Source organism: Xiphophorus maculatus, chromosome 12 (genome assembly GCF_002775205.1).
Source record: "Xiphophorus maculatus strain JP 163 A chromosome 12, X_maculatus-5.0-male, whole genome shotgun sequence".
NCBI classification, from domain to species: domain Eukaryota; kingdom Metazoa; phylum Chordata; class Actinopteri; order Cyprinodontiformes; family Poeciliidae; genus Xiphophorus; species Xiphophorus maculatus.
Window position 1 is genome coordinate 29396945 of NC_036454.1, and position 13914 is coordinate 29410858.

The window sequence follows — 13914 nt, forward strand, 5'->3', positions numbered from 1 at the left end:
GCTTGTACAAGAAAATTAAAAACAGAAGAAAAAAAAATCAAGCAGATTAGAAATAAACAAAATAAACATTACAATTTTGAATATAAGAAATGAATAGAACAAAAAAATTAAACAAAATTTAAGAGTAGGCAATGTCTAATAAGAAGGTTTTTAACCTTGCTTTAAATAAACTCACGGTGGGGGCAGCCTTACAGAGAGCAGGAAGATTATTCCAGAGTGTTGGAGCATAAAAACTCAAAGCTGTTTAGTTCTGATTCTCGGAATAGTTAGTAGGTTTGATTCTGATGATCTTAAAGGTCTGAGTGGTATACAGGGTTGAAGAAGATCCGAAATGTAGTCTGGGTTTCTATTATGAAGTGCTTTGTAAACCATTAAGGAGATTTTAAGTTCTATTCTTTGAGCAACAGCCAGTGCAGGGATCTTAGAACTGGACTGATGTGCTGATCTCTTTTTGTTTTAGTTAGGACTCTTGCAGCAGCATTCTGGAGAAGCTGGAGCTCTCTTATTGCTTTTTTTTGATAATCCAGTAAAAATGCCATTGCAGTAATCGAGCCTACTAAAAACAAAGGCATGAACTAATTTTTCAGAATCTTGTGGGGACATGAGTCGTGTAATTTTAGCAATATTTTTTAGATGGTATTATGATGTTTTTATGATAAATTTGATGTGGTTATTAAAGTTCAGATCAGGATCCATGATCACCCCCAGATTCTTGGCTTTGTCAGAGCATTTTAATCCAACAGACTGAAGGTGGGTGATTATATTTAATCTATGCTCTGTTGGTCCAAACACTAATATTTCAGTTTTGTTTTTATTTAGTTGGAGAAAATTTTGGCCCATCCAGACATTAATCTGCTCAATACATTTAGTGAGTATTTGAACCTGACTGTAATCTCCCGGTGAAAGACTAATGTATAGCTGTGTGTCATCGGCATAATTGTGGTATTCTATCTTATTATTTCGTATAATTTGAATTAATGGAAGCATATAGATATTGAAAAGAAGCGGGCCCAGGATGGATCCTTGGGGAACTCCATAGGTAATTTTGTTCAGTTTGGATTTAATCATGTTGACTCTAATCAGGATTTGCCTATGGCCTCTGAAAAGCTTAATACCAAGTAAATGCTTAATATATAAAGCATATTAAGCATTTACTTGGTGAGAACTGATTAGAAAATTCCAGATTCAAAGTCGCCTTAGCAACGTCTCTGTTGCAGAGAGACGGCATATTCATGCATATTCATTTTGTGCTTCAGCATTAAGAGGTGCTACATGTCAGAGGAGCTTTTAAAATCAGCAAAGTGATGACATTTGGAATATGGACCATACTGGAAACTCAAAACCCATAATTAGAACTACTGTACACTACCATCCCTCCCGTGTGTTATTTTTCTGGGGGACAGGCAGCACTTTAATAGACTCCAGATGACCTTGTTGGCGTGAACGATGTCCTAAGTTGGTCCACGGAGTGTTTTCTCACTTGTAGCCCAGTCCTCTTCGCCTGAAGTGGCAGAACAGAGGGACGGTGACGCTCAGGCACACGAACTGGAAACAAAGACGACGAGGACGCTGATGAAGCTGCACCCAATCACGGCTCGCATCATTTCAAAGCATGAGGTGAAAACTAGACAGCAATTTCTAGAAATTCATTTAGCTAGACTGTACAATTAATACAAGGTGCACTTTCTTTCTAGCAACAGCAAAAGACGACAACCAAGGTCAGCGAACAGGATCTTCTAACTCAACACCTGGGTGTGTCTTTGTGATGTTCATCATAACTTTGGTGCCATAAACAAGGATTTCTCTGACCTCATGGTTACTTTAGACACCTGGTGACTGAAGTTAGCTAAGATCGAGTGGAGGCTGAGAAATAGAAAGTTGCATTTCCTCATAGATATGGTAAGGGCTGTTGTAGAGTTTCTGCACATTGCAGGTTGCATGTGGACAGTTGGGATTGATTGTTTGCTTTTCCTTTGATTAAACTGAGAAAAACACACCCTGTAGTTGCTACATTCAAGGCATCCGACAGGGATGCGTATATTTTGATTAGTCCATGTGGTTTTCACGGTTACAAACAGGACCAGTGACCTGGACACTGGCATCAATACGCTTCTATGTGCATTCATAAAGCCAACGCATGATTATGGAAACGGGGACGCTGAATGAACCGTACCTGAATCATGAACATGGCGACCACTCCTGACGCAGTGCTGAGGTAGTTTGTAGCAAACCAGTTCCTGAGTTTCACCAGGCAGCCCTGCAGGTCCAAGCACACAGGAGGCTTTATTCCTGCAGACCTGCAGCTTTACCAGTGAAACGGAGGGAGCTGCCTCTGAAAGCTACACAAAGTCACTAGATACACCAAACAAAGTTAGTTGTGTTTTTTTTCCCTATATGATCTTAGGATCGGGTTTTAAGCTCCTACAAGTTTCAAGGTTTCTCTTTTTTTTTTTTTTCCCCTCCAGTTTTGTCTGCAGGGATACTTTAGTGAACACAGTTCCTGATTCGAACACTGCAGCTCACTTTGCTTTTATTTACTTCTGCTGTGACTTTCGTCCCGCTACGTTCACATCCAAATACAGAACTGAAAGGTTGCAGACTTTTGTGTTTTTGATTTGAGTTAAAATGCTACAGAGGTTTAGATGATAAACACCTTTTTCACATCATAGATACAGAAAAAAAAAAAAAAAAAAAATTGGACCAAATACAAAAAGCAGCTTTAAACTAATTATTCATTCCCTCCTGCCTGGCAGCTCTTTATTGAGCACATTTGGACCAAAATACCCCAACCCTTCCTCTGTCAATCAGAACTACCCTGTTGTCTGCAATAAATCTGCTTAGTGACAACCTACGCTGCTTTACAAAAAGCATAAAGACCTCCTGAACTTTTCCCTTCGTCTCATTTCATCCACAAACGTCAGAGGAGTTTATTGTGGTCTGTGTGGAAAAACCAACACAGAGCAAAACCTGATGATGAAGCGGAAAAAAAAAAAAAAAGAGACGAAAATGTTTGGCAAATAAACATTTGAAAATGATTTTTGTGCATTTGTATTTTCTTCTTCTCTTTTTGCTCGTCACAGTGAATCATCTGTCTCTGTTTGTAAAAAAATAAAATAAAAAATTAAACAGTGTGTACACATTTTTAGCCGTTGTGCATTATGCATAATAGCAGTGCGGTTTCTTTTCTTTTTTGACTACTCTCATGTTTTTCCTACCCTGCTTGGTTTCTCCAATTGCTTTGTTAAATAACAATCTTTAAAATGTTTTTTTTTAAAAAAACCAAAAAGTGGTGAACTGGAGCTGGGCCTCGCTAGTATTGTCCTCGTCTCAAATGTATGTTCAGCAAAACTCTCTGCAGAATGTCTTCATGAGACGTAATGAAGACATTTCAGACTGATCTCCTGACCCACATCCCGCTCATGTTAGTGAGTTCGTGCCGTGAATCACCTCCTGCCAGTTGGGCTGGTCAGCAATGTTGCAGGGATCCTTGGTGCAGCAGGACAGCGGCGCTTTCCCCTTCCAGTCATCTGGGCCGTGAACTCCACAGCACTTAAACTGGAGAGAGGAGGAGTTAATGTCGCCACGGGAACCACAGTAGAAGCTGCTGCCTTTAAGCTGCAAAACACGACTGACATTCAGTCAAAGTTTTAAAAAAAAAAGAAAGAAAGAAAGAAAGGAAAAAGAAAGTTGGCCCCCCTCAATACCTCTGGGCTCTTTCTGGTTTTCATACATCAAGTGTTTCTCAGGTCTCTTCATTTTATAGCACACAGAAAGGTGAGCTGTTCAGGGACGTTGTTCTACGCAGTCATGAGAGAAGGTTGAAGACATTTTTAGAAGTCGGCGAAGGCCAGAAAACGTATCAATTAATCTCTAAAATTGACAGAAGGTGGATTTTCACCATGACTGCGGCCATGCAATTTCTTTGGTGATAAGTTTCAGAAAAGCGTTGCTAGAGTTGACCAGAATTTAACTTTAGCCGGAGACAGATTTCTGATTTCTCCTGTTTTCATATAAAGACGTAGAATATTTAAAAGAAAATTTCAATTGATCTAAAATATCTATACGATGAGTGAATTATTGGCGTTCATTCTATATTACGTACCAAAGCACCCGACGACTACATTACTGCTTTCACATTTTAGCATCACACAAAAATCACATTTATTTCATCATAACCCACCAAAGTCCATTTTCTGGATTGAATATTTTATTAACAATTTCATTAATAAACTGAACTTGACTGCATTGATTTCTCATTAGGATCAGGTTGGAATGGAGGAGAGTTCGACTGAATTGACTTTGGGGTTTTTTTTTGTAAAATGCCTTGAGGCAACCTGTTGTTAACTGGCTCTATATTAATAAGATTGAATTAAAGTGAACCGGGTGTTATTACAGTGATAAAGAAACCTTTTTAGTACAGCTTTTTAATCAATGTGCTAAAAAGGTGCACTCCATAAAATGGTTGTTAAGGGTCTATTACTGTCACTTAGTCAAAATTTGTGACAACCGATGCAGCGTCAAGAAACGCTGTTGCAGTCGGACCTTCCAGATATGTATTTTCATAAACAGAGACATTAAAATGAGTGGTTTATCATTTACCAGGTACTGGACGGCATCAAAATCCTTCTTAATGGTTTTGTTCCCCTCTGGGCCGGACTCCATGTAGACGTCCAAGCTGCGGGTCAGGTCCTTCTCAAAGTATGTGTCGATCTGTTCAAGACAAAGGCCAACATGGCAGTCAGGACAACATGCTGCATGTAGGAAAGGTGAAGGGAGCCTTCACTTGCGTCTGTGGTCACAGTGATGGACAACCATTTTTTCGGGGGGGGGGGGAATGTGCATGCAGTGGTGGTTTTGATATGGGCAGTTGCCCAGGGCACCTTCCGAAAGGGTTGAGGCACAAAGTCACAATTTCTTGAGTGATTTCCAAAAGTTTCTGCAATAATAAACAAAATGTGTCTCAAGTTCCCATCACTTTCCTTAGCAATTAAATTCAATGTATGCAGTAAGACTAGCCGGGTGTTACTAGTGCTGACCATTGTCTTTGTAGCGTGTAACCCTGACCGGTTCTGGTCGCTAGTCTTTGTAGAATTGTTGTAATTCAGCTGCACTGGAGGGCTTTCCAGCATCAACAGCCTTCTTTTAAGGTCATATCACTGCATTTAAATAGTATTCAGGTCAGGACTTTGACTAGGCCACTTCAAAGTCTTCATCTTGTTTTTCTTTAGGTGCACTTGCTACTGTGTTTTGGATCAAGGTCCTGCTGAAGAACCCAAGCTGGTCTCAGCTCCAGGTCAACCACAGATAGCCGGCTGCAATATTCTTCACCTTGGTTTCCTGCACATTTTGATGAGATTATGTTTTTTTTTTTGTTGTTTTGTTTTTAAATAAAAACATTGATTTTGAACAAATGCAAACCTCTTATTGCAACCAGTCTGCTAATGAGGTCGACAGAGATGGAGTGACATCAGCTGGAGTCTGTCACGCCGTCTGATCTTATGACTGAAGTCCGGTCAGTGCTGCTCGTTTTCAGGGAGCAGTACTTAAATTCCTTCCTATCTTGTCGGCCTCTTCACAGCCAGGTACGGAGCTGCTAGTGAGACTGGATCCAAATCAACCATTTATTGCATCGTCTCCATAGAACTTCATGGAGATCGGCTCAACTCCTCAGGTTGTTGCGTTGAGGGGTAAAAAAAAAAAAAGTTTTTATTCCTGTTGCTATGAATACGTATGTGGAAGATTCTACAGGTCAGGACAGGATGACTGGGTCAGCCTCTGATGTGGTAATCACTGTCTGAGCCGGCACCGATAACACACTCAGCTGGAGCGCAAACAACCCCTGGACACACACACACACACACACACACTAAATACACGGAGAGCAGAATTCTCTCCAGGCATTTCTCAGTCAATCTCAATGATAATGATAATGAAGTGTGTCAAAGGAGTAGCTATTACAGAAAACCTACTGAGGACTGACCCGCCGTTGTAATGTCACTGACACATTATTTGTCTTGTATGAAACCGAGTCTGATTGTTTTAGTTGTTTTTTTTAAGGAGGAAAACGGTGGATTTCTCAAACATGCATGAAAGAATCAGAGCAACACTCCCAAGTTTCTGACGAGGGAATAAAATAACGTCATGCGAAGCTCAAACAAGTCAATTTTACATGACATTAGAGCTGTAAAATTGGCAAAAACTATATTCCCATCAGTCTCAAAACTGTCCACAATGGCAATGGGTTTTTGGCAGTCAATGAATATTTTGATGCGACTCCAGCCTTTTCGTTGAATCCATGCACATCTGATCTGTGCACCAACCTAAAGGAGATGGGGATGATCATAAAAGCAAAAGTATTCAAGTTTAAAAAATCATAACATTTGTTTTAGATCACAAAAAATGTATAGTTTTGGTGGCGACAGTAATCTTAAGGCTGTTTCAGCACACTTGATCAGAAAAGACATCAGAGCAGATTCCCTACCAGACATATGAATACCAGAAGTCTCCCACCTCTCTGTTGTAGACGAAGAACACACAGGCCATGGCCAGCTCCACCAGCATCAGGACGAACAGTAGAACATAAAACTGGGACACAGAAAGTCAGGTCGTTTTTTGAAGCGTCTCATTTGGCCATTCAGTGAATTCAGCCCACTCAGACAGTAAACGCCACGTCTCCTCCCACTCACAGTGATGAGCATGCAGCGGTTCTCCCTCATGCCTCCCAGCACTCCCAGGTAACAAACGCAGGTGACGATGGCACCGGTCACCACGAGCGCGTTGGCCGGGTAGATGGGCCAGAAGGTGGTGACCAGAGAGGCGAACTTGGAGTGCGTCGTCTGGAATTCCCCGAACGCCACCACCAAGGCTCCACACAGCTCCAGGGGAGGCAAGAGAGACGAGGCAAAGCTCACATTATGAGAGTCGGACGTTCAGCTGTGTGAGACTGGGCCTCAATCTGTCTAACAACCTTTATGGACACCAGCAAAGACAACCTCTCCACTTAATAGAAGATGCACAAAACAAGCATGCAGAGTCCTGGACAGGCTACACAACACAGACCTGGATTTTCATCTCCAACCTTAATTCCAATGAAGTTGGGACGTTGGGGAAAAAAGAACATAAACAAACAGAGAATATAATGGTTTGCAAATCCCCGCTCAGTGGAATTCACTACAAAGAGAAGATGTTCAGTGTTCAAAGGGATGAGCTTCATATTATCCATTTAATGACGCCTGCAACACGTTGTAATGTCACTCCGGGTCGCCAGGTGGAGCTGCCGATGAAAATTCAGATTGGAACTGGGATACGTTCCAAAACTTGCACGTGTTCATACATTCATTTTTGTAGTAGATGATAAACTTTCCTTAATGTTTCATATGAACTATTTAAAAAAATATATAAATTATGTGGGTTAGCTGGAGATAGGCACCAGCACCTCCTGACCCCACTAGGGACAAGGGTGCAAGAAAATGGATGGATGGATAAATGATGTGGTTGAGAAGTAAACTGGTCCCTCTGGTGACATACTTATGAGATATTTTTATTCAATTAATTTCAGGCTTGTAGGCATTTATTTAATGAATAACTCAGAAGTTGGTGCCCAAGATAAGAAAAATAACTAAACTAATTAAGTATGCATAGAAAAAGAAAACTAGAAATCTGCATTATTAAACACCAAGAAACATGAGAAGAAAATACTTTAATACTGATTTGGAGTTCAGTGAGTTAGACTTTAATGGATTCATGACACAATGATGGAAAGTTTGCTACTTACATTTCAAAACGTGTATAAAATATATTAAAGCTGCACCCAGCCACAGTCTAGTTCACTTCCTTAGTTTGCCAGTTTGTATTTAATTTCTTTTTCCTTAATATTTTGTACATAACTATTTCCTAAAGCCGCTGATATCAGTTTATCGTTTCATGAATTACTTTAAGTCTGAAAAACACCAACATCTTATTTATATTTCATAGCACTTGTCTTTTTGACAACAGGATCACACAGCACAGCAACCCATGTTAGGACTACAAAGTCACGATCTTTGAAGCAAAAAAAAGACACGACAATCCTAATATAGTCAGAAATACAAATTTACGTGCGTGTGTATCTGTGTCACTCTGTGACAGAGAGGACGACCGGATCTAACCAGCCGGCGTGTGTGTGTGTGTGTGTGTGTGTGTGTGGTGCCCTCACCACCTTACCCAGCAGAGGAAGTGGAGAGACACCACCAGACTTTTCAGACAGCCGACGCAGGAGCTATTCATCCTTCTTCTTCTAGCTGTGAGGAGGAAAAAATACAACACACACACACTTGTCTTTAAGATCTGTATAGGTGGAGCTGTGGCCCCATTCAGCCGAGTGTTTACAGGACTCTGCTGTTTGATATGGCAACACTGAGCCATGAGCCACAATGGACCCCCTTGTTGGCCGTGTTAATCATTATTATCTGCTCTTATCGCCAGATGAACTTTTTGTCACAAGTTTCAGACTCGGTTAGCTGGAAGCAGCTTCAGCTTCCCGATTCTCAGCAGCCTGAAAATGTAATCAAGACTTTTCCCGCAGGGATTATTTGAAACGTGCCCGTCAGTTCTTCAGTTTTCATAATAACTGAAAATATAGTAAATCAGAAGTCATAGGAAAACTTATGTAAAAAGCTTACCTTAATTACAGGGAAATATCCAGTAATGTCCAAGCGACTGGGAAGTTAATTTGACGTTCCCAGCATTCCAAAGAATAACTGAGATCAGGCAGGAACGGCAGGAGTTAAAGCAGGAGGAGCGGAGGGGAGGGGGGGGGGGCATGGCTGAGTTTTATCAACTAATATTTACAGAAGCAACAATAAAGAGAAGGAGGTGGAAGGAGAGTGGGAGGGCAGCACATAGTTACACTGCTAACCTCCAGCAGGGCTGAATGAAGGCTTCTGTTGCTGTGTGTGTGTTGATGTGTTCAGAGATGCTGAGTTAAGCTAGGGGTCAGGGGTCACTGATCAGTCTGAAGTAAACAGAATGAATGATCTGCAACTAGACCAGATCATTGCTCTAGAATCTGATTCTAGAGCAACAAGAGTTTTTCCTGATCTGGACTCCTCCAGCTTCATCAGACACATGGTTCTCAGGAACAGCGTGGATATTTGGAGATACATGTACATGCATAACAACAACATGATAAACACTGGATTTAAAGGGACAGTAAAATCAACTTTTTTGAACTCTCCATCATGTTCCCTCATTCCTTCATCATAAACATTCCTAAAGGTTGTCTTGTATGTTGCATTCTCCCACTCCTCTCCCTTTTGCATTATCTGCTGTCATTTCGACTATTAACTGTTTTGTATTTTGGTTCACACACACCAAATAAAAACAGCGCAAGTTTCGCCAATATCCATACCGATACCAATACTTGTTATAATTCCGGTTTGATATATCAAACTTCTGACATTTAGACATGATGTTAATATTTTGTTAAAACCTAAGCAAGAAATTGAACAAAGTTGGTAGGTGTGTAGAAAATACGTTTACGCTCAGCACAATAGAAAATCAAAAATAAATGTGCGGACATTCTTCCTAAATAAATAAAGTAATACAAATTTTATTTCACATCAGATCAAGACATCTTATTTTAGTTAAAGTTGAGAAACTACAAAACCAAAATGAAATCTTAAACTAATGCATGGATCCGATGCTGACCTGGTATAGAAACTTTCAATATTTTTGGATCAATCTGCCCACATTTACTCTGTGGTGTGGAGTTGAGGCACAAATGGTCCTGGGGCCTCACTTTGGCCCCCCTGACCTAAGGAGTAAGGACAGTAGGTCTTCAGCCAATTCCAAAAAGCCAGTTAAAGCCCAGCACTCTACCGCTGATGTGCAGATGTACCGCAGTCATCCTGCTGCTTCCTCCCTGACGATGGAGGCTCATCAGGACCCGGAGGCTGCAGGTCGGTTTGCCCCCGGACCAATACGTCCCCTTCTTACTTCCTGCTCATCTCCGGTTTGGTTCAGTCTGATTCTCTTTGTGCTTAAGAGTGAGCTAATAATAAACGAACGATTTCAATGGAAACATGAAGCAAACAAAAATGGGGACCAGATTAAGGGAAGAGTAGAAACTTTAATGGAAAGATCAGCGTCAGCATTGATTTCTTCACTGACATTTAAAACTACAGAAATAATTGGTTCACACTGAAATGAATGATTGAGGTAAATGGCTCAAAGATGCAAAAAATTTGTATCTGCATTAAAAAAATGAAAACATGACGATCTGACGGACGGAGAGTCACTGGATCTCCAGGTCCTCCCAAGAAGGTTTCGTGGACAGAACTGTAGTCATGTTGGGTGATAAATGGCATTGCTTGGATCCTCACAGGAAAAAAACTGGTTTCAAAACGATACAGTAGAGAGGAAGGTCTCTGTCGAATCGCATAAACCAGGGGCGTCCAAACATTTTGCAACATAGGGCAAAAAAATAAAATAAAAATGGTTTTAAAAGTAAAATCAAGTTTGGAGATTTTTTTCAAGAATAAACTAAGCACTAAATATTTAAATTAAATAAGAGTCAGATTTGTTGTATGACACGAATGTGGTCGTCATTTAAAAGGGTTTCTCAAGTTTTCTTTGTTGAAGGAAACTGAAAGAAAGATTTAGCCAATTCTCAGCAATAAAAAACATGATAGAGGTCCCTGTTTATTTTTTAAAACGCTTGATAAATTTGGCCAAGTTTTAATAGTGTAATTAAAAGCAGCTTTTGGTGCACCAAACTCTGCTGTAGTGTACCAGTCAGTGGGTAGATGTGGTCCAGAAAGTTTGGTTAGGAAAAGATGAATACTTTGTGGGGTAATTTAATTTTTTAATTTGCGGGTCAATAAAAAAAATGAAAAAAAAAAATTAAAAAACTAATTGATTTTTTCATTTCAATTAGTTTTTTTTTTCCTAATTAAAAAAAAAAAAAAAAAGTCACATTTGTATCATTTAGAAACTGCAAATGGCCCCCAGGCCACAGTTTGGACGCCCCTGTGTCTAGAAACAACGGCTTAAAGCTGCAGACGGACAGGACCGTCTTTACTGGTCCTAATGAGGCACTTCAACGAGACTCCAGCAACAATCCACAGCTTGGCTGTTTGGTCATAGCAGCTACATTTCAGATTGAAGTGGAGGTCAAAGTTAAACGGGCGGCAGGTTGAAATGAAGACTGCTGGTTTGGTTGGATTAGCAAAACAAGGACTGGAGGACAGGAGAGTGGATAATCTCAAACAAACGGTTACCTGATGGGACCTGTTCCCGTCTGTGGATGTGTCTGCTTCAGTGCGTCACAGGGAACCAGTGAAAAATATGCTTTTTCTTTTTTTTTTTTATGGGTCTCATTACTTAGCAGCGATAAGGTCACTAGCTTGTACATCAACTTTTTCATAGGCAGCAGCTGGAAAGTCAGCCGGTTTCCTGAATATGATGCCAGTGTGGAAAAGAGTTGAGATCTGCAATGACAAAAAATATCTGAACTAAAGAGAAAACTACGGAACCCGCTAGGGGACATTTTGTTCTGTGCGTTAAGTCACAAAGATATTGCATTCCCTCGCAATAAATGAGCAAATACACCCTGGTCTCATTTGTATGCAGTCATAATTACCGTATTTTTCGGACTATAAGCCGCTACTTTCCCCCCACGTTTTGAACCATGCGGCTTGTAGCCCGGTGCGGCTTTTCTGTGAAAGGTTTTTCAACCGCCACAGGCTCTTTAGCAGGAAATGAGTCATTGGAAATAGAGGAAGAAAGAGCAAATTTTCATTTAGAACAAGCACATGCTAGCAGCAGGCACGATGGAGAAATTTCTTCAAACTCATACCCCCTCATCACGGAAACCACACAAAGGGAAAGATGCCTCTTTTAAGTTGAGGGCTATCGATCTGGCAGTACGGGAGGGAAACAGAGCGGCTGCACGTAAGCTCGACGTGAACGGATCTATGGTTCGCTGTTGGAGGCGCAGGGCTGCGTCCTTGTGAAAAACCGAGAGCGGCGGAGATACCAGCGGCTTATAGCCCGGTGAGGCTTATATGTGTACGCTTCCAGTGTGTCAAAAAATTTGTAGGTGTGGCGTATAGTAAGGCGCACTCTATAGTCTGGAAAATATGGTATAACAAATGTCAATTTAAAATTTTAACATGCAATATGCATGTTAAAAGAGCCTCAGTGAAAACCTGTTTCTACATCCTTAACTCATTGGTGCAGAAACTGGTTGTTTGTGTTTGAGATGGGACTGCACATGAAAACGGCCCTATATTAACCACACTGCCACCACCAACAAGACATAATGTAGGATGAATTCATTACCCCATGAAAATAACTCAAAAATAGTTCAAATACTTTGGATGTAGTTTTTCTTTCTTAAAGAAAGTTTCTGTTTTGAATGAAAGCCCATCTTCATTTGTATCTTAAAGAAAAAGGTTTAAAAGTTGAGATATCTCAGAAATGAGATATTAACATACATGGAAGAACCTTACAAAACCCTTATATTGTAGTAGAAAAACTTTCAGTATTCAAGATTCAACATGAACTGATTCGCGCATTATTGCGAGAGAACGCAAAAAATTTGTGAGGGAACCTAATACTTTTGCTAGGTATCGTTAAAAAAAAAAGAAAAGAAATCCCTTCATGTCCCTGGGGAGTTTCAGAGGAACTAAAACTCGAGTTTTAGTGAAACTCGAGAAAACTTTTTTTTTTTTTCCCCCCCAGGAATCACATTGTCTGGAACTCCTGCGCTCTGAATACTTCTGATGTTTTCACACCTCAAACTGATTGGACAGCCTGGACTTAATGCCAAACCTAGTTGTCCAATCAAAGGACAGCCATTGCTTACAGAATTATTTAGATCACTGAGGCAGAGTCAATCTGTCCACTGATTGGATAATTAGATTTGTGATGTCACCGATATAAAAATTGGAGCTAAATTTACACTCATAACAGAACAAAGGAACTTAAAGAGATAGTTCAGATTTTTTTTGTGACTTTGCTTCACCAATGATTTTCCTGTTGAAACTGGCAGTGAGAACAGAGGATGTAAAGACACTGTCTGATTAAAAACACAGGCAGTAAGTAAACATTTGTTGGCATGTCCATTTAGATAAACCCAGATGAGTTGTTCCAGGAGCCTGAAGATGGCGGTTGGAACCATCTCATTATTACAACCCTTTCACTTTCAGAGCTACTGACTGAGAAACCAATGGCTAGACAGGAAGTAGAGGTGGTGCGTCCCCAATAAATGTCCTGCTGAGAACGGAACTTGTTTAGGGTCAAACTTCCTGCCTGGTGTAACAGCAAAGCAGTGCTTATATTTACACCGCTTTACTTTCCTACCAGACATTTGTCCGTGTTTCCCACAGGGAGATGATTGGTGGTGCGCTGCCTTAAACTTCAGCATTAGCTCCCGTATCATGATGTCAGTGAAGTCCACACAGCAATTTGATTCTGGACACTTGATTCTTTTGTTGCCTCCTGTTGGTGAGGACAGAGTCTCACTCAGCAGATAACCTGCTGAGACCTTCACATCCTCCAGAGAACTTAAAGAAAAAAAAAAGATATTAAAACACTATCCACCTGACTTATCTGTCCATCCCGCTCGTGTTCTCTCCACGTTCGACCCAGAAGGTCGTCAGTCTCAGTTCCAGTCACAGCATGGCGGTCTCTAGTTGATCTAATGTGCACCGAGGACCTGTGTTCTGAGAAGCAGCGCCTCTCAGTAGAAGCGTTTGCGCTTGTTTTCCTTCCAGCGGCCGTAAAGCACCAGTCCCACCACGGCCAGCACGGCCAGGCCCAGGACGGAGAACAGCAGGGTGAAGAACAGCTGCAGCCCACTCATCCCCTCCTCCTCCACGTCCACTGGGAAGCCCAACATTAAACCACCATGAAGCCTCAGCTTTGAAGGAT

At 40.9% G+C, this 13914-nt stretch overlaps 2 protein-coding genes across 3 annotated transcripts in view; both read right to left on the reverse strand.

Annotated features, from left to right (window-relative positions):
• LOC102238010 (leukocyte surface antigen CD53-like) lies at positions 1 to 8744 on the reverse strand. Of its 2 annotated transcripts, XM_023343103.1 has the most exons (8): positions 8661 to 8744; positions 8203 to 8279; positions 6687 to 6875; positions 6511 to 6585; positions 4600 to 4710; positions 3448 to 3555; positions 2174 to 2257; positions 1 to 1545 (listed from the first exon to the last, which is right to left on the reverse strand). In XM_023343103.1, exons 2-8 carry the CDS (start codon positions 8263 to 8265, stop codon positions 1477 to 1479), a joined length of 699 nt encoding a protein of 232 aa, XP_023198871.1. In that variant the 5' UTR covers positions 8266 to 8279; positions 8661 to 8744; the 3' UTR covers positions 1 to 1476. The 2 variants fall into 2 exon arrangements, with proteins under 2 accessions (XP_023198871.1, XP_014330923.1); XM_014475437.2 differs by lacking the exon at positions 8661 to 8744 and having other exon boundaries at positions 8203 to 8350.
• A 2168-nt stretch (positions 8745 to 10912) lies between these two features.
• The window catches only part of LOC102238270 (VIP36-like protein), a 31075-nt gene continuing 28073 nt past the window's right edge, over positions 10913 to 13914 (reverse strand). Inside the window, exon 8 of the mRNA XM_023343641.1 lies at positions 10913 to 13866. Coding sequence (XP_023199409.1) covers positions 13724 to 13866 — 143 coding nt within the window. The 3' untranslated portion in view covers positions 10913 to 13723. The remainder of the gene's footprint in view (positions 13867 to 13914) is intronic.

Bases quoted from the DNA above. Each gene is read 5' to 3' on its own strand.
- LOC102238010 (XM_023343103.1), bottom strand. From the start codon at position 8,265: ATGAATAGCTCCTGCGTCGGCTGTCTGAAAAGTCTGGTGGTGTCTCTC. The intron at 6,876-8,202 runs GTAAGGTGGTGA...CCTCCCCTGGAG, and splicing joins CTCTCCACTTCCTCTGCTGG to CTGTGTGGAGCCTTGGTGGT. The intron at 2,258-3,447 runs GTGATTCACGGC...TTGGACCTGCAG, and splicing joins ACCAGCCCAACTGGCAGGAG to GGCTGCCTGGTGAAACTCAG.